The 19,757-nt window shown below is 32.4% G+C and overlaps 5 protein-coding genes across 11 annotated transcripts; all 5 read left to right on the forward strand.

Annotated features, from left to right (window-relative positions):
• Positions 1 to 1,317: 1,317 nt before the first annotated feature.
• Positions 1,318 to 2,952, forward strand: LOC135848049 (carbonic anhydrase 7-like). Its single transcript, XM_065367822.1, has 6 exons — positions 1,318 to 1,562; positions 1,665 to 1,826; positions 1,917 to 2,058; positions 2,153 to 2,261; positions 2,344 to 2,592; positions 2,668 to 2,952. Exons 1-6 carry the CDS (start codon positions 1,475 to 1,477, stop codon positions 2,797 to 2,799), a joined length of 882 nt encoding a protein of 293 aa, XP_065223894.1. The 5' UTR covers positions 1,318 to 1,474; the 3' UTR covers positions 2,800 to 2,952.
• Positions 2,953 to 5,006: 2,054 nt separating this feature from the next.
• Positions 5,007 to 6,720, forward strand: LOC135849097 (carbonic anhydrase 2-like). 2 transcript variants are annotated; one of them, XM_065369296.1, is made up of 6 exons: positions 5,007 to 5,320; positions 5,414 to 5,566; positions 5,635 to 5,779; positions 5,920 to 6,028; positions 6,114 to 6,359; positions 6,461 to 6,720. In XM_065369296.1, exons 1-6 carry the CDS (start codon positions 5,248 to 5,250, stop codon positions 6,587 to 6,589), a joined length of 855 nt encoding a protein of 284 aa, XP_065225368.1. In that variant the 5' UTR covers positions 5,007 to 5,247; the 3' UTR covers positions 6,590 to 6,720. The 2 variants fall into 2 exon arrangements, with proteins under 2 accessions (XP_065225368.1, XP_065225369.1); XM_065369297.1 differs by having other exon boundaries at positions 5,417 to 5,566.
• Positions 6,721 to 7,313: 593 nt separating this feature from the next.
• Positions 7,314 to 14,882, forward strand: LOC135849095 (UDP-glucosyltransferase 2-like). 6 transcript variants are annotated; one of them, XM_065369290.1, is made up of 13 exons: positions 7,315 to 7,725; positions 7,805 to 7,966; positions 8,033 to 8,177; positions 8,289 to 8,397; positions 8,486 to 8,737; positions 8,836 to 8,982; positions 9,060 to 9,944; positions 10,416 to 10,461; positions 12,353 to 12,691; positions 12,782 to 13,252; positions 13,370 to 13,589; positions 14,005 to 14,224; positions 14,384 to 14,882. In XM_065369290.1, the coding sequence occupies exons 8-13, from the start codon at positions 10,441 to 10,443 to the stop codon at positions 14,682 to 14,684; spliced, it is 1,572 nt and encodes a 523-aa protein (XP_065225362.1). In that variant the 5' UTR covers positions 7,315 to 7,725; positions 7,805 to 7,966; positions 8,033 to 8,177; positions 8,289 to 8,397; positions 8,486 to 8,737; positions 8,836 to 8,982; positions 9,060 to 9,944; positions 10,416 to 10,440; the 3' UTR covers positions 14,685 to 14,882. The 6 variants fall into 6 exon arrangements, with proteins under 6 accessions (XP_065225363.1, XP_065225362.1, XP_065225360.1 ...); XM_065369291.1 differs by lacking the exon at positions 10,416 to 10,461 and having other exon boundaries at positions 7,314 to 7,725; XM_065369288.1 differs by lacking the exons at positions 7,315 to 7,725; positions 7,805 to 7,966; positions 8,033 to 8,177; ... (3 more) ...; positions 9,060 to 9,944; positions 10,416 to 10,461 and adding exons at positions 11,480 to 11,879; positions 12,081 to 12,264.
• Positions 7,644 to 8,964, forward strand: LOC135848361 (carbonic anhydrase 2-like). Its single transcript, XM_065368262.1, has 6 exons — positions 7,644 to 7,725; positions 7,805 to 7,966; positions 8,033 to 8,177; positions 8,289 to 8,397; positions 8,486 to 8,737; positions 8,836 to 8,964. The coding sequence occupies exons 1-6, from the start codon at positions 7,644 to 7,646 to the stop codon at positions 8,962 to 8,964; spliced, it is 879 nt and encodes a 292-aa protein (XP_065224334.1).
• Positions 14,883 to 16,290: 1,408 nt separating the features above from the next.
• LOC135849096 (UDP-glucosyltransferase 2-like) lies at positions 16,291 to 19,650 on the forward strand. The gene is made up of 7 exons (XM_065369295.1): positions 16,291 to 16,519; positions 16,612 to 16,664; positions 16,816 to 17,154; positions 17,259 to 17,729; positions 17,821 to 18,040; positions 18,775 to 18,994; positions 19,154 to 19,650. Exons 2-7 carry the CDS (start codon positions 16,620 to 16,622, stop codon positions 19,452 to 19,454), a joined length of 1,596 nt encoding a protein of 531 aa, XP_065225367.1. The 5' UTR covers positions 16,291 to 16,519; positions 16,612 to 16,619; the 3' UTR covers positions 19,455 to 19,650.
• The last annotated feature ends 107 nt before the right edge of the window (positions 19,651 to 19,757 follow it).

A 19,757-nucleotide genomic window follows, 5' to 3' on the forward strand; every position in this document is an offset into this window, starting at 1 on the left:
AGACATAATGTGAACAAGATTTCGATTTCTTGATAAGGTAAATATGGTAATCAATCATACAGAATACCTACAAAAATCTATTTTGGACACTTTCTAAATTATACAAACGAGCTAGACTTGGAAAATTTGATAAATGTTCTTACCTAGCCAACTTAATGAATTTTTTCAAACTCATTGAATTTCAAGGGCTGTAGGCATAAATTAAGTAGGCGTGGATTTTCTTTGGAAAAAAGTTTGAGAATCAACTTAATATGTTAAAGTAAGGTATACCTACCTAATTTCAGGCCCATAAGACTACCTACCCGCGTTTCATCGGCATTGCTTTATACTTTTTCTGGCTTAGATATATGACTAAATATTTCCAAATTCTTAAAAATTATCAAAGTTCTGGGATCAATGACGTCAGAAAAATATAATTATTTCTTTTCAGTTGTTCATTACATTGTTTGTTATTGCTCATTAACTCATTATACATGGTGGATCAACCATTGGTCCTTGAATTTGAAAAACACTTCAGTAAAAATAAAATGTTTTTAAACTTCATTAAGTATTCCTAATTCATGGGATCGTACTTATCTACTTTAGTGTACTTGAAATCAGAAAATTTCTCTCTAAATCTGTGAACGGTTCTGAATTCAAGATTGATCAAACAAAAGCATGGCACAAATGTTTGGAAATCATCTCAAAAATTTTCCAAAATTACAAAACTCTGAAGTGAATACAAAATTTTAATTTTTGATTCGATATCGCTATATTATGAGAGTAAAATTGAATCCTATTTGGAAAAAATATATGTAGACCGAATTTTCAACCTTACTGCCTATTTCGGAATTGTTTTGCTCAAAAAGTTAAGAAGGGCACCTACGTTCGTTCAACGATAAGGTAAAACTAAAAAATATTCCAAATATTTTAGTAGGATGTAGCTGAAGGTTACGAGCGATGTAACGATAAAAATGGAGAAAACACTGATTATTTTTTTCTGTTTCAAAAACTTTTCAATGAAAAAAATATCTCCACGGAAAATGATTCGAAATCATTGGTTCCGCCAAAAGTAAGGCATTGTGTTTAACGATTTCACTCGTATTTTGGAAACGGACCGATCAGACTCACCCTGTATACTAAAATACTTAGTTAATAAGTAATGGTGGTTATTGTATCCACATGTCATTTAAGTAAGTATGACTTGTTGATAAAAAATTAGAAAATTCCCTTTCAACTTCGTCATAAATTGTTATCGCGCGTTTTGAAAACATGTTAATTTTTAGGATAACACAATTTGGGGCGGAAGGTCCAACCTTTTACAAAAAAATGCAAAATATTCAACGGGTGAACACATTAGTAGATTACGCATTAGGTAGCTAGGTTATTTCATGGTGAAGTTCACTTGTTGACTATTTCAATTACCTACCTAGTACTCACTACCTACTGAAGTTTTCATTTTATTGGGTATTTAAATCATAAATCTCATTGGTTAATGAAAATGAATTATTCCAAAATATTTTTTCTGTGTATATTCAGTTGTGTTAGTAACCTACCATCGGTTTATCTGAAATCTGAATCAGGTGAGTGATTAAAAATTCACCAAGTTTGTATAGTACATACTTGATCTGTTTGATTAAGTACCAACCTAATTTCTTATCAATAATGTGGCGTGATGTTTTCAGTTAATTTTCAATCATTTCTGGGCGATTATAAGGCACTAAAAGACACATCGGACCCAATAAATATCAATACCTCAAAGGTTAAAAAAGTTACTACACCGTCGCCATTCACCATACATGGAGTATTTTTTGATATTGTGAAAGTCATCAATGATGGAGAATCTGGTAATTCAACATTTCACAAGTCAATTGTAGACGATTTGAAGAAAAATTCAATTAAAGAATAGATACAACTGGAACTTTAATTTATCGTAGTTCGACTAATTAGTCCAGCCTCCCATTCTTACGTCACTGGAGGTGTTCTTGGAGATGAGGATGAATACCAATTCTACGACAAACATTTTCTTTGGGCCAGCGATACAAATGAAGTTGCTGGGACAACTGTTGATGGACAAGGGTGGGTATTTGACAAATTTTCAATGCAATTATTCGTAGGTACCTATTTGGATACGTAAAGTAACGTTGCTAATTACTTAATTCGTTTCTTCAAGGTGTCCTTTGAATGATAGAGCTCTGTTTTTTAACAAAAAATATAAAACCTACAAAGATGCGTTAGGCAAACCAGATGGCGTAGTGGTAGTTGTTTTCCAGATAAATGCTGTAATTTTCTTTCTTTTATGCTTTTTTGGCCTTAGGTATTACTAAATTATGAATTCGTATTTTAAAATTATACATTTTCCAGTGCCCTGATGGAGTTACAAACTATTTGTACATACCTTTCGCATACGCATTAAAAAAAGTACAAAACGCTGTATCATATACATTCTCCTTACTTGGATTTGCCATCGGATGGTTTGCCTTAATTATCCCTTATGACACCACTTATTACGCATATCCGGGATCATATGTTGATGAAACAGGCAAGCAATATAACAATATACCAGTCATTGTTATAAATCATCTGCCTGACATGTGCATGTCAAAAAAACAGGTAGGTATTTTTGAATACTTGCATCCTTCATTTCGATATTTTTTCATGATGTTAAAATGTGATTTCATCGAATAGTACGCAAATACCTTTGGATCATTCAAAGATTCTGCAGGACACCCTTTAACAAAGGTATCGCCTCAATTTCCTGTTAAAGGACGACCAATTTTGCAATTACAAGGCATCAAGAATATCGACGTTCTGTTCTAATGTTTCATGCGATGAATTCTGAAATTTCGTTTGAAACATTATGTATTCGTATACATATAGCCAATGTATTTTAATGCTTCTTAAAGTTGGTTTTAAATATTTTGCGTGAAATTTAATGATTTTAATAAACCAATGGGCATCTGTTTTCTTTCAGTCTCATTCAAATTTATTTCGCGTTTGATAAAACTTGAAATCTTAGGAGAAAATTGAATCTGGGTAGTGAGCGAAATCTGATTTGATATGTGCTGATCTGAACGAATCGATAGGTAGGCGCCAATGCTATAAAAAGGGTGACAAACGAATTTAATCCTATGAGCTCAGGTTTGCCGTCTTTCTCACGCTGCTCCGTTGACTATATTTGAAAGAAATAAAAATTCATCGTTCATGTTTTGCGGTAAATGTGTTATAAAAATTTCAAAATAAAAAAGACTGTAATTATTTTCAAAAAAAAAAAAAAAAAACTTTAAAAAATGAAAATATGTAGGTACTTAAATTGATCAAAATGGTCACAAAGATAGTGAATCCAAGTTTGTCTGTAGGTGGTGCTGAATTTCGTTTTAACCCTACTTAAAATGTGTAGCTATATTTTTGAAAAAAGCTAGAGTATCTGAAAATTCGAAAATTTACATCAGTAATTAATAGGGAAGGTCGAAAATAGCAAATCCAAAAAAGAATTTTAGAGCAGAAAAAACTTCACCCAGCCCTCCATACCCCGCTACCATGCGAAAAAATCGAGGAAAATAGCCGAAAACGTTTCATTTTGTTTGTTTTTTTTTGAATTGGCAAAATGGACAAAAATTTGGCACTACTGTATTCCTAAATCTTTTTTTATAGTACTATTTATGTGAAATATTTGAAAAGAAAGTAGGTAATATTATAAGTATTCAAGCGAAAAAAAAAACTCAAAAAAATAGTTTTTTGGATTTTTGACCTTGACCCATCACTTTGAAAAATTTGAAAAAAAAATACCAAAAATACTATGGCTAAAGATCGACCTGTTGGCGAAAAAATCTAGCTTGCACCGCTTGCAGTTTCGGACCAACAGCAGTTTGAAATGCTCTTTTGAGCTTTTTGGTTAGAAAACAGTGCAAAAAAATTGAAAAAATTCCATGGATTGGCGTCTGGTCCCTCTGTATACCACAAAGATTTAAAAATTCTTGGTCAACATGGTGAAGAATTGGAATTTTTTGCGTGAAAAACACGTTTTTTTTCTCATGGAAAAGCAAGGTGGACGGTTGGGTGACATTTTTTCAGCTGTAAAGTTCTTTTTTGGTCCCTCAAAGATACTCTGTGAATATTTTTGAAATTTAAGCTCAAAGGCCGATTTGCAAGAATTTTCCCAAAATCGAACGTTGAATATTTCAGCCGGCAATTGAATAAAACAAATTGGAGGGTTTATATTCCATTTTTAATCTTTCGAGTATGTAGTACATTAGCTGTTAATTCTTCTTTGGTGATAGAAAAGAGCGGAATCAGGGTCTGCAATTTGGTGGGGTGTATTTATGACACATGACACACCAAGGTACTAGTCTAGTTTAAAATTATACGCAAAAATGCGAGATTATTCTCAAATTTTTGGGAAAACTCTCAATTTTTGTGCATGCAAAAGAAAATTTGAGCATTTTAACATCACTAGCCTTACCGAAAGTTTTGTGAATGTGGACAGGAAAAAAGATATACAGCCTGCTTACTTATCAATGAATACGTACTTACCTACGTAGGAATAGTTTAGGTATACCTTTACCTACTGTGCTACACAAGCACGTTTTTCAACCAGACAATATCATAATTACCGATGATAAAGTTTTTCAACGAGGTAAACAGGATACCTTTCCGAGCTATATGTATTGTGGGTAAATAGAATTCGACACATGCTTAGAACCAAAAAAATGATAAATCCAAGGACAAGACACTGCGGACACGGATATTATGCAGTTTTACGTTTTCTCATAGAACTAAATTTAATTTATCACTCCGTTTCTTTTTTCGCAAAAAAATACGCATAGAAAATACTTTCCTATCTGAGCATATAAGCAAGAAGGTACCATAATCATCCTGGTAACACGCTTAATTGACTCGTGTTCGCAAATGGAAAATTTAAGAAAATAAATTCTTTTTTCAACTACTCATGAATCATTTTTTATCGCTAGCGACATAAAAAAACTTACCTGACAAGATTTTGGGGTAAGTTAAATACGTAGGTACCTACGTTTTCAAGCAAATCCCTACTAACCTAACCTAACTCAAATTCATGCTTTCTGACATAAGCTTTCGAGTAAGTAGAACATTTCGCGGATATTTTATTACGACATCGCATACCTACAGTAGATTCTTGTAGTTGTTCCATTTCCGGATAAAATTTGTGATATGGTTAAATTTTAGTTGGAATTCTATAGAGTTCTGTAGTGATTCTTATACTTTTTATAATAGGCGCTTACTTGCACAAGTATGGAGGTTTCGTGGCATATTATATTTTTATGCTGCACGATAATTGAATTCGTCCTTTTAGAATCTGAGGCAGGTAAGTGATGATATTCAAAAACTTTTCTGAGGTGGTAATTCTTTATTGATTCGTTTCATCTCAATACCTAAGCATACGATGTGATGTTTTCAGAAGACTTTTTTAATATCCCCTATACAAAGGATGATAAGAAATTTCCAATGAACGTTAATAGTACAAATTCTGTTGATCATTTTAATTTAACCCAAATTATCATAACTATCATACTAGACCAGAAAGTGGAAATTAAAAAAACGAATGAATTAGGTAAGTTTGTTTTTGAGTTTTAAATACGGCTCTGTTGAACGAAATCCTTGAAAACTGATTCTCTGTAGTTAAAGCAACACTTGCGGAACCAATCAAAGACAGTCGTGTCGAAGGAGGTGTCTTCAAAAACGATAGATATTTATTGAAAGAAATAATATTCTTTTGGACTGATGACACGAATGAATCTGCTGCCACAATAGTCGATGGAGAAAAGTAAATATCAATCTGTCAAATTATTTGATTTTTTTTTATCATGTGTTGATAGAAAACTGACCAGCTCATCCTTGAATTTTTTATTCATTACCAATTTCCTATAATTATTCACTCGTATAAATTGGGAATTATTTTTAAAGCTATCCCTTACAACCCGTATTGATCTTCATGAACGATAAGTATGATTCATTCGAAAAAGCCTTGGATAAAGAAGATGGGCTAGCAATGTTGAATTTTCTTGTAGGAATTGTAAGTGTTCTTGCTTCTTGTAACTTTCTAGTGGATACCTGTCCAATCGATAAACAGAGCCTATATCTATATGTATACTTTCTAGTGTCGGGAAGAAAACAAGAAATTCGAATCAAATGAAAAAGCATTGAAAAAATTACAATCACAAACAGTTGCTGAATCCAACCTTAACACAGTTACCAAATGGTTTGTAGGAGAAGGTCTCGGTCCAAATACAACTTATTACGCTTATCCAGGACCATATATTGATAAGTCCGCAAACAAAAGATATTACTGCGCTACTGTGGTAACTTTTCCAAATGCTCCCCAACAATGTTTATCCTCACGACAGGTACATATATATTTTCGATTCAAGTATACCGGTACTCGAATTTTTGATTTTTTTTCGTCTTTGTTTTATGGTTCTAAATCTAATGTGATTTTGATAAACAGTTTAAGGACACATTTGGATCATTTACGAACAACGATGGAATGACGTTGACCAATGAAGAACCAGCATCAGAACAGACTAAACGAATTGTAAAATCAAAAGGGGTGAAATTAAACTCGAAGTTCTCCTAGAAACGCGTCATTCTACATATAGAGTGTCATCTCGCGAGCCAATCGCAGTATCCAATCTATATTCATCTGCTCAGGCGGGTCATTGAAAAACAAAAATAAAAAAACATAAAATATACATTCGGAGAATCAAATTTTCATAATTTCCATCGAAATGAGTTTGTGAATATATTACTGAATTCTACACCCTTCGGTTCATAAGATGAGCTACCTACCGTTATTTTTCAGCAGAAACTGTTTGGTAAAAATTTGAAAGGGGGTAAGAAAAATTGAAAATTCATATTAAAATTTTCGTACCTACTAACCTGCCTAATTATGCCTAATTCGATTTAGGGTAGGTAGGTACTTTATATGTACTTCATAAAAATATCAATAAAATTTTCAATCGTCTACATATTTTGGCTACATTTTAAATATGTACTACATTGTTTCAAGGTCATTTCAGCTTTGTAGCTCAAAAACAACGTTACTCGTAGACGATTGATTTCGGTCCAGTTTTCGGACGAGAGGCCAACTTGAACTCTCAGTCATATTCGAAGGCCCTTCAACATCAGCTGACGATGAGACCTACAATTTTGAAAACAAAAAAACAAAAACAAAAAACGCGAGGACTGATCTCGAAAAGCGTCATCTATGCAGCAAGATAATGCCCCCACTCATTATTCCCATATGGTCAGCAGGTCAGCACATAGGCATACCTACACCAACAACACAGATAACGTTATCGTGTACATGAGGTTACAAACATATAACATAGGTAGTGGATTCTTTTTTATCGTTTCCCAAAAACTTATGGTAGGTACCTCTACCTACTACGACCAAGTTTCAAGAAAATGTAAGTATCATGAACCCAAATATTTTTCCTACATATCCATAACTAGTTACCTATTGGTAATTTCGCTGTGAATGGTTACCTACCTATCGAATGAACGCGCTTAGTAGATAGTATGCGGTGCTTACATGCAGACAGTTCTTTTTCCTGACAAAATTTGTAAAACAGATTGAACTTGATCGCCATCCAAGTACGTAGGTAGTACATACTTCACATTGCTACAGAATGCGGTTTTCGTGTGCATTTTTACTGTACACATTAATCGGATGTAGTACCTTGAGACTGGTTCAGCTAACATCAAAATCAGGTAACTTTGAAATTTTACTCCATCAGCATAATTTTGTTCAACAATTTTTCTCTTTTAATAACCTAACTGATGTTATTAGGTAGATCTCAATTGTATTTCAATAGATTAAAAATACCAAAGAAAACGCCAGATCCGATAAATATAAACAGTACTGCAGTTCTAAAGGTTGGTGGTTTAAGCCCGTTCACTCTGCATGCAAATTTAGCCGATAAGGTGATCGTGACAAACAATGGAAAATTAGGCAAGTTGGTCTTTCAACTAACAGATCCACATTGGACGATAAATTAAACAAATTAATCTTTCACAGTTGAAATAATACTTGAGCAACCATTCACTCTTTCTCTGGTCACTGGTGGTGTTCTGGGAAAGGACAAATATCGATTCAAAAAAATCAAATATGTTTGGACCGACAATACGAAGGGTATCGCTGCAACAACAGTCGACGGGAAAGGGTAAGCCAAGCATGAGAAAGTCTCCTCAAGCAGCTTATTCGCATCTTCGTTTCATTTGTGTAATTGTACCTATAGTTAGATTCGTAATGAATTGAATTGGATATTTTTCAGGTATCCTTTGGAAAATATCGCTACCTTCTATAATCAAAAATATGGCTCATTTGAAAATGCCTTGAAACATCGGGATGGGCTGGCTGAAGTTGATTTTCGTATTGCTATAGTAAGTGTCCTCGTAATTCTGGACAAGTGAATTAGATGCTTAGGTAGGTACTCCTCTAAAAAAAAATTACGTGCTTGATACGTTCCAGTGCTCGGTTCCAAATTTATTGTTTGATAAATACATACCAATATTAAAACAAGTACAAAAGGCTGGATCGACTGCAAAAACCACTCTTGGTACTGCTATAGCATGGTTTGCTGCTAATAGTTTCATCCCTCCATTCGCTAGTTACTACAGTTATCCAGGATCATATTTTGATGAAACGACAGGCAAAAGATACTACAGCGCCACAGTTATAGTTCTCCCTCATGCCTTTCGAATGTGTTTAACTCCTAAACAGGTAGGTATTAGTTCAATTCGAATATTTTTTTCTTCTTTTATAGTTGTTGTTGTTGTTTTTTTTGCATAACATTAACAAACTTTATTTTAATTTAACAGTATCAAGAGACATTTGGATCGTTTAAGAATTCTTCCGGACAACCGTTGACAAATACAGAATCGCAGTTTCCACGCAAAATGCCAGTTGTGCAAGCAAGAGGAATATTGAATTTCAATTTTTTTGTGTAACATCTGTAATCAATACGGGTCTGTCTTTACCTAGACATTTTACAAAATTACAATTTGGTCAAATGTTACCTACTTAAATTTTTAATTTTTTTCAGCTCAGGAATGTTAACAATCTGTAGGTTCCTGTGTGTTTTTTTTCTCACTCGGACGGACAAAGTTTTGTGGCAGAAATTTTGTTTAAACTTTTCAATTGTGCAAAAATTAATTTTCTTAAAATTCAATGAATTCCAAAAGATATACCTACTTGAAAATACAAACTGGACAGAAATATCGTGAACCCCTAAAACAGTCTTCTGCTAAATATCTCGGTTGGTCACAGTGAATGATAATAATGATGCATATGATTGGTTGTTAGACTGAGATGAAAACTTTCCACCAACCAATAACCATATGCATTTATTTCACGTTGCCAACCTATATTTTTAATGCATGAAAAACTTTCTCTGGGGTTCACGATATTTCTGTCCACCCTGTAATGTGGTCTATCTTCAATATTGGTAACTCTCGGTTCATTTTTTCGAAGGAATCTTCTCAGAGTTTTCTTCTTTTCCGTTCGAAAAATGAAATGATAAGTGATGACAAATTCGAACGAGGATTATCACCAACATTGAACTTGGATAGATAAAAATTTGCTTAATTTGACACTTTTGAAACTTGAAGTTGATTCTTCTATCAAACTACCTACTTTGTCAGTATTCTCATTTTCTTCCCAAGTAAAATGAGTAGATTGGTCTATGTTACTAATTTATACAATTGTTAAATATTTACACAAAACATCTAACTAACACAATTTTTTTATTATTGTGTTATCATGACCGAAGATGAGCGTTCAATTAGGCATACGAGTATTATGCGCGGTCTGATTTCATTCTGCGACCTAAATAAATCACACACACAATGTATCTACCTACTCTAGCTCTCAGTGTAAAATATGATACGTACTTATCTACAAGAATGTTCTTTATATGACATCTGATTCCGTAAGTACTTACGTCAATTTATTTTTGTTTGAAACACTGACATGAGATGAAAATAATGCATATGTAACTCAGTTCTATCAACGTATGTACTTGTACCTACCTATGCATTCATCATATAAATTAATACCTATACCAGTTTACAAATGCTTAGCTGATTAATTACATATAAAAGTGCTTGAATTTATTCGTATCAATGTACTTACCTACCTATTATAAAATAAAGTTGACAGTGGAATGAAATTGGAAAGGTAGAGTGAGTTTAATAGGTACCTACCTCGTATGTGACTTTTTTTTTGGAATCATTGAATTCGATTTTACTAAAACAAATCCAATGATATAATTCATTTAGTTTTTTTAAAAAAGTCGCATACCTACGAGATAGTTATCAAATTCGCTACGACGAATCCAGTTTAGGTCTTAACAGATATTATGACTAGACTTACTGTAATATTATCGTCTATTTTCTTTCAGTTTGATGATCCAATGATTTCGAAAAATGCGATTCAATTTCGTCTACGTAAGTTCCCCTTTTTAAATCGATATTAAATTCGTACAATTAATCTGAGCTAGGTACTCGAGCGTGAATTTTACCACGAGGATTTGAGCCATTTACAAAATTATAGTAAGAGCAAGTAAGAGTAACAGCGTAATCTGATAAAATTATTGCAACCTGTTGCGCGCATCAAAACAACTTGAAGTTAATCTTGATAAATGAGAGTCTGTAATTCAATGAAATAAATCAAATATACTTTTACGTAATAATTATAGCTACTTTGATACCTGAAGTTGCACTTGAATGTTTTCATAACATGTTGAAATTTACCTGGAGTTCTTATTTAATTTCTGTATGAATGTTCGATTGTTCAATGTGGTGAAATAAAAACTTGAACATTTGTTTTGAACAGTGTCATTTGCCTAAACACAATTTCACGGTTATTTAATTTTATCAACAATGATCAAGAGTGGGCGATTAAAATACTGAGTTGGTAACATGTACCTAGGTAGGTACTCGATTTTATGTACCTACAATGAAAATTCGGATCATTCAGATCATTAAGTAAATGCTTAAGTATGTACCTAGTTGCCTACTTATATCGCAAAAGTGAATCACAATTCGTAAATACCGACGTATTTAATTCGTCAAATACAAACAAGATCGTCAAGATTGTAATATCACTTTTAAATTTATTAAAAGTTCAACTCAGTTATTTTTTAATTTTTTGCATCATTGTTTTTAGAATTTTTCCTAACAGCTTATACTTGCTTGTTATTTCACAACTTTTTCAAAATAACTAGGTACCTATAGAAAGTACAATTCATTTTGAAAAAACTTTCTTGGACTGTACAAAAAAGTTGAATACGATGTTATCAAGTACCTACCTACCTATAAAATAATCACTTACATTACTGGTGCATACTTTGTATAAGTGTACCTATCTACTGATGACAAGCGAGGTTACTTCTAAGAAATTCAATGGTCAAAATTCAATTGCGGTTTAATGGTTCAGTATACCAAATTGTTTATTAATTGACAGGAAACAGAAATACACAATAAACAAGACGAAATTGTACAATATGTTTCATTGCCAGCTGTACGTACTTATTACATGTGATTATTATGTCATAGATTTATGTATTGATTAATTTCAATTTTTCATGTGGTACTACTCTTGAAAATAGTATGGGATAGTTAACTGTGTTGATGTTGTTGGGGTGTTGGGATTCGAACTAGAAATAGTTTCTTTCCATCTGCAACATATTTGTTCTGATTAAAATAAAGTGAAGTAAAAAATGCTAAAGGAAGTCAACCACTTGGTGCAAACTTTTGATGTGAATAAATGGCTTCCTCTTATCATGGACCATGCATTAACTACGTCAAATCTCAATAAATACATATTTTTTTCGAATACGGATTGATTAACAGAATTATTTTAGGTAAGTAGTTTTTTCGCTTCAGAATAATAAATACGAAAATAATACAAAGCATAACTTTATCGCACTTCAATTAATATACTTAATAAGTAGGATTTAAGGTGCTTGAATGTGCTTATACATTACGTAGGTAGGTAAGGTATACTAAGTATAAAATAAGTTCAGTGATACGACATTGCAGAAGTACATATTCATTTTGTGTAGGTCTAAGTAGTACGTACGTACGTATACATTTTGCTCGCATACGTGTGTATCTCATTGTACCAATTAATTCGTATAAAGGATGATAGGTAGAATTGGATCGGCTAATTTTTGACATCTGTTTTCGTTCAGTCTAATGGTAATGATTTTAAAAAAAATCGTAAAAATGAAATTTATTTTTTTAAATGTGAGTTTACGTATTTTTTTCAAATTAAATTTTTTAAAATTAATTTGATGTATTTACCAACACGTACCTATATAATTTTTGCTTCCAGCTACTCTGTGCTCTAACATTGCAATCGCATTTTAGCGAAGGTGCTAAAATATTAGGCATATTTCTCGTTGAGGCTCAAAGTCATTTTTCTTACAATAATGCTGTGATGAGAAGCTTAATAGAAGTCGGACATGCAGTCACTATTATCACTCCATTTCCCGATCAAGCTGCTTCAGAAAATTATACATCAATAATTGATGTTTCCCCGAAAGAAAAACGTTTCGTAGGAACATCTACTCCAGACGAATATGTTATGCAAAATGTTATGAAATTCATGGATTTAATGATTGAAAGTGATGTGCCATATTGCAACAAAATCATAAATTTACCAGAAATTCAAGTAAGTTTGGGCTTAGTTTTTTGTAGGTAACCTAAAATATGATTCGATTAGATGTCTACTCCTATAGCTTATTTGTTCATTTTTGTGCAGAAAATTTTAAAATCCAATGAAAAGTTATACGATGTGGTATTCGTGGAAATTAGTTTTTTGTACAAATGTTTTTTACCGGTTGCTGAAAAAATGAAAGTCCCCATCATCGGAACAATAGCAATAAGAACTTGGCTATATGCTGATTACGTAATGAATAATCCTAATCATCCTGCATACATTCCTAACGAATTAACGGTCCATAAGTGGAAATTAAGTCATGTTTTTGGACGAATCATAAATGTATGGAATCACATTGCAGTAGCATGGTATACGAATTTTATTGTGCCACCACTGATAGAAAGCTTTCATACAAATCATGCTGATAAACTTCAATCTCTGGGAAAATACAAGCATATGGAACCTGATTTGATTTTTTATAATAATCACGAATCTATATTACCCAAGCCATCGAACCCAAATGTCATCAATGTCGCAGGAATACACGTGAAAGACTCTAAACCTCTGCCAAAGGTGAGTACATAGATACCTACCTACTTTTTAAATAGGTACCTAACTATTGAAAACGTAGCTTAGGCTTGATTAATGCAGTGGTTGTAGTTTTTATTGTTTTCATTTTTTTTTTTTAAGCATATTCAAAAATTTATAGACGAAGCTAAACATGGAGTGATTTTATTCACATTTGGTTCAGTTGTTCGAGCAACCACTATGAGTTCAGAAATGAAAAACGCTTTCAGAGATGCTTTTGCTGAAATACCACAAAGAGTGATTTGGAAATTTGAAGCGGAACTCGAAAATACTCCCGATAACGTTATGCTGATTGATTGGTTACCACAACGTGATATCTTGAGTAAATGAATACCTACCTACCCTAACAAATATGAATTCGCATAATACTTTCAGTAAAATTCGTGTTCCCTTTAAAAACCTAAAATACCTATACCTAGTGGATCATGACCAAGTTATGTCCATGAAGAGTCTATTCATCTTCATGACGTGATGGTTATAGGCAAACATAAGTACTCGCACGAATTTGTAATGTAATGCGACATTCTATCTCTACTCATGAATTGGACTGGGCATGGTTAAAAAAGAAGGTAAACTTCTGAGTTCTGATGGAAAAGGATAGAATTTCTAGTATAACATTTCGGATAAAATTTCATTCGAACTAAATTCACATCCCATGCATTTTGATCTCGAAGATATACCTATTTGTACATCTAAAACAAAAATAGTTCAAATAATACCAATAATTCACTTTTCAGAACATGAAAATGTGATTGCCTTCATCAGTCATTGTGGTTTAGGAGCTACCAACGAAGCTCTTTATACAGCAACACCGGTGATAGCTTGTCCATTATTTTGTGATCAACCAGACAATGCTGAACTGCTAGAAAACCTAGGAGTTGCAGTACATCTTGATTTCCACGACATTACTAAAGAAAGTGTTCTAAAAGCACTCAAACAAATTACAAACGACAAAAGGTAAGATGATAACCATGCTCCTGTTGATCATTAATAGTTTAATACTTGATAAAAAATAAAATAAAAAACGATCCATCCCAACCACGTAGATATTTTCCAGTGTGAAATGTAAACAATTAAAAAATTCATTAAATTGATGATTGTTAATTATATTTTCAGGTATTATAATAATATGCAAAGGGTTTCTGCAGTATTTAAAGATCGACCAATGACACCACAAGAAAGTGTCGTGTATTGGACCGAGTACGTGATCAGGAATAACGGAGCATCTCATTTCAAAACTCCAGCATCTCGATTGTACTTATTCCAATACCTATTATTGGATGTCGTATTTATTGTTGTATTATTTTTAGGTATTGTTTTGTATCTGATTAATCGAATTTTTAAAAGTTTCTGTTACTATTTCAACCCTAGTAATACTGGTAAGACATCTAATAAACCTCAAAGTAAAAAACTTTAGATCAGCTTTTAAAATTTCAAAAAATATCTACATTCTTAAGTATCTACATGACATGTTGTAGTTATGTTTTAGGATACGAATCATGAAAAAATTATTCTTAAAAAATGTGTATCATCTGTTAATTTTGTTGTACTACGTCGTAGAAATTGTTCGGATGTAATTCACAGTTTAGTTCAATAAAATATCTGTCTCATTTTCTCTACAGAATTTAAAACCGCCAATCAAAAAAAAAAAGAAAAAAAGAAAACTTACCTATAAAAAAACAAAAAGAATTGTCAACAAAAATCTGCTAAATAATTTGAATAAAAAATTCAATGATATCAAAACATCGCCAAGCAATGATCATTCAGCATATGATCAGGATTTGATATGAAATTTCAAATTAATTTGGTACCTACTTACCGAAATAAAATACTCATAAGTTTGAGAAATAAATTGAAAAACTGGGCCAAGCGCCGGCGGAATTTTTCCTGTAAAACTTTCAAAATTGAGCTATTTTGGGTCAAATACCAAGATTTAACTCTTCGAAAAGACGTTAAAATTACGTTTTCACGATTTCTACGAAGTAAAAATTTAGGAATTCGTCCCAAAATAGCTCAATTTTGAAAGTTACAGGAAAAATCATATGAAAAATTATCGAGCACTTTCTAGTGTTTTTAAAATGTAAATTCTTCAATTTATTTAGAAAAAGATGCATAAACGCCTTTGGGGTGCCTATAAAGATGGGGAACTCTAAAAAAGGGTTCAAAATCATAATTATACCTACATGGAGCTTAATTCAAATTTTTCATCTAGATTATAGGTAGGTCAAAACGTTACGTTTGGCGCAAATCGCAGGTTTCTAGTTTTCCAGTGGTTCCCAAAACATCGAAATTACGAAAAATTGGAAAATTGTATTTTTGAGTACCAGTGCAAAATTTTATTGACCTCAAAATTTGGTAAGATGGAGGTCATTTAGATACTAATAAACTGTAAAAAGCTTTTTAGCGGGGCTCAAAGGGGTAGGTCCCAAATAATGGTTCCAAAATTTTCCAAAAATCAACCCCCCCCCCAATTTCTGCCCCCGAGGGTCGATAATAGAAAAATCTCCTTCCTTTCCCTTTTCCATTAATTTCTGAAATAGAAATTCGAATTTTTGTGGTCAGCGAAGGAAATCTTCCCATACCAATCAGTATGCAGAGTAAAAATAGACAACAACCATTAAAATCCATTTTTGAAAACATCCTAACCTAATAAAAATGGTAGGAGTAGGTACTTTACTCTCACCTACCCCCCCCCCCCTCGACTTCATTCTTAATTTCGAAGGGAGGAAGTTGATGAAAGTTGATTCGTAGATAAGTCACGATGAAGTGATGAGAGAAAGTTGTACAATTTCAATCAGGAAGTCAACCACGCGGTGCAAACTTTGATGTGAAATGGCTTCCTCTTACCATGCACCGTGCATTTGCTTAAATTTTAATGGTGATGAAGGTTATTTTTTTCGAGATTGGGTGAACTAATTATATTATATTTTATTTATCTAAAACTACGTCAAATCTTAATCAATAGGTTTTTAAAAAAAAAAAATAAGGATCAATTAAAAAATTAGATAGTTTTCGCTTCATAATAAATTCTGATAGTACCTTGACGAAAATGATACCTACAAAGCACAACTTTATCACCTTTCGATAAATATACTTAATAAGTCGGATTCAAGGTGCTTGAATGTGCTTATACACTACGTGAGTATTAACTATAAAATGAGCTCAGTGATAGGACATTTTTAATTGCAGAAGTACCTACATTTATTCATTTTGTGTAGGTCCAGGTAGTAAGTTTATATTTTGCTCGTATAGGTATGTGTGTTTATATATCTCATTGTACCACTAATGCTTATAAAGGATGATATAATAGAACCAGCTCATTTTTGACATCTGTTTTCTTTCAGTCTACCTAATGATACAAAAAAAAATTGTAAACATGAAATTTACTTTTTTAAATGTGAGTTTGTGTATTTTTTTCCTATTAAAATTTTTTCAATTCATTTGATGTGAATGTAAAAATACCTATTTAAGGAAGTAGATAGGTATACCTACTACCTATATGTATTCAACTACCTATTTACCAACACCTAAATAATTATTGCTTCCAGCTACTCTGCGCTTTAATATTTCAATCACATTTTAGCGAAGGTGCTAAAATATTAGGCATATTCACCATCGAGGCTCAAAGTCATTTTTCATATCATAATGCTGTGATGAAAAGCTTAATGGAAGTCGGGCATTCAGTCACTATTATCACTCCATTTCCCGAACAAGCTGCTTTGGAAAATTATACATCAATAATTGACGTTTCTCCAAAAGAAAAACTTTGGGTTGGAAAAGCTACTCCAGACGAACATGCTATCCAAAACGTTATGGAATTTATGGATCTGATGATTGAAAATGAATTGTTATATTGCGACAAAATTATCAATTTACCCGAAATTCAAGTGAGTTGGGCTTAATTTTTTGTTGTCTAAAAATAAAAAAATATGATTTGATTATGTGTATATTTATGTAGGTAGTTTATTCGTTCATTTTCTTTTTCGTGCAGAAAATTTTAAAATCCAATGAAAGGTTATACGATGTGGTATTCGTGGAAATTGGTTTTGTGTACAAATGTTTTTTGCCAATTGCTGATAAAATGAAAGTCCCCGTCATCGGAACAATAGCCATACGAACTTGGCTATTTGGTGATTACGCGACCAGTAATCCTAATCATCCTGCATATATACCTCACGAATTAACGGTTCAGAACTGGAAACTAAATCATGTTTTTGGACGAATCATTAATGTATGGAATCATATCGCGGTAGCATGGTATAAGAATTTTGTTGTGCCACCATTGATAGAAAAATGTCTTCAAAACCATGCTGATAAACTCGAACATCTGGGAAAATACGAGCATATGGAACCTGATTTGATTTTTTATAATAATCACGAATCTATATTACCCAAACCATCCAACCCAAATATCATCAATATCGCAGGAATACATGTGAAAGACTCTAAACCTCTGCCAAAGGTACATAGATAGGTACCTACCAACTTCTTGAATAACCAAGTATTGAAAACATCATGCAGTGATTGTAGTTCATTATTTTGATTTTTTTCAGCATATTCAAAAATTTATAGATGAAGCTAAACATGGAGTGATTTTATTCACATTAGGTTCAGTTGTCCGAGCAACCACTATGAGTTCAGAAATGAAAAATGCTTTCAGAGATGCTTTTGCTGAAATACCACAAAGAGTGATTTGGAAACTTGAAGAGAAACTCGAAAATACTCCCGATAACGTTATGCTGATTGATTGGTTACCACAAACTGATATCTTGAGTAAGTGAAATACTTTGAAATAAGAATTCCCATAATACTTACAGTAAAATTCAGAACGCACTTTTGTAGACTTGTCTCTCTAACGTGTAGCTTAAAATAATTTTTTCAAAGGGCTGCTTTTTAAGTATAGTCTTTAGAAGGCCCAACCTAATTATCTTTTTAAAAATCTAAAATACTAAATCGATCTAACCATGAAGAGAGTCTATTCATCTCCATGACCTGATGGTTAGGCAAACATACTCGCATGAATTTATAATGTGTTGTGTCATCAATTCATCATTCTATTTCTATTCATGAATTTGACTGGACATGGTTAAAAATAGGCACCTACCTATGTACAACTTCTGATGGAAAAATATGGAATTTCTACCATCTTATTTTGGATAAAATTTCATTCTAACTAAATTATATCCCATACATTTTGTTCTTAAACATAAGTATACCTTCCTAATTACTAATTAGTACCTAATTCAACGAGTAGATAGAGACACACAGAACAAAATTTTAATATATCTACATACCAGTGACCCAAATCAAATTAGAAGTCGTACCTATTAAAGTAATCAAATCAGCTCTCCCGATTTAAAATGAAATGTTTCAGTCATAAACATTAATTTGTCGACGAAATACCTAATATTGGAAAACAAATTTTTCAAAGTTTTTCTTATTGTATCGGAATATTTGTGCAACCAGAACAAAAATAGTCCAAATAATACCAATAATTCACTTTTCAGAACATAAAAATGTGATTGCCTTCATCAGTCATTGTGGTTTAGGAGCTACCAACGAAGCTCTTTATACAGCAACACCTGTGGTAGTTTGTCCATTATTTTGTGATCAACCAGACAATGCTGAACTGCTGGAAAACCTAGGAGTTGCAGTACATCTTGATTTCAACAACATTACTAAAGAAAGTGTTCTAAAAGCAATCAAACAAATTACAAACGACAAAAGGTAAGGTGGTAATCATGCTCCGCTTGATTATTAATATGTATTTTAATAATAAAAATAAAATAAAAAACGATCCATCCCAACCTCGTAGATATTTTTCATTGTGAAATGCAAACAATTTTTAAAATTCATTAAATTGATGATTTATAATTGTATTTTCAGGTATTACAAAAATATGCAAAGGGTTTCTGCAGTGTTTAAAGATCGACCAATGACACCGCAAGAAAGTGTCGTGTATTGGACCGAATACGTAATCAGGAATAATGGTGCATCTCATTTCAAAACTCCGGCATCTCGATTGTACTTATTCCAATATCTATTATTGGATGTCGCATTTATTGTTGTATTATTTTTAAGTGTTGTTTTGTATCTGATTAATCGAATTTTTAAAAGTGTTTGTTACTATTTTAGCCCTAGTAAGACTGGTAAGACATCTAATAAACCTCAAAGTAAAAAACTTTAGATCAGGTTTTGAAATTTCAAAGAATATCTATACGTTCCTAAGTATCTACGTGTTGTATTTTTTAGGATACGAATCATGAAAAAATTATTCGTAAAGAATGTGTACTTCTCATCTGTTAATTTTGTTGTACGAGTACGTTGTAGAAATTGTTCGGATGTAATTCACAGTTTAGTTCAATAAAATATCTGTCATGATCTCTACAGAATTTAAATAGGATCTTGAACAATTAGTATCAAGTAGGTAGGTAGGTAGGTAGGTAGGTACTGGTACTGGTATCTACTCATAACTTTTGTGTTTGGACTG

The sequence above is a fragment of the Planococcus citri genome, chromosome 5 (genome assembly GCF_950023065.1).
Source record: "Planococcus citri chromosome 5, ihPlaCitr1.1, whole genome shotgun sequence".
NCBI classification, from domain to species: Eukaryota; Metazoa; Arthropoda; class Insecta; order Hemiptera; family Pseudococcidae; genus Planococcus; species Planococcus citri.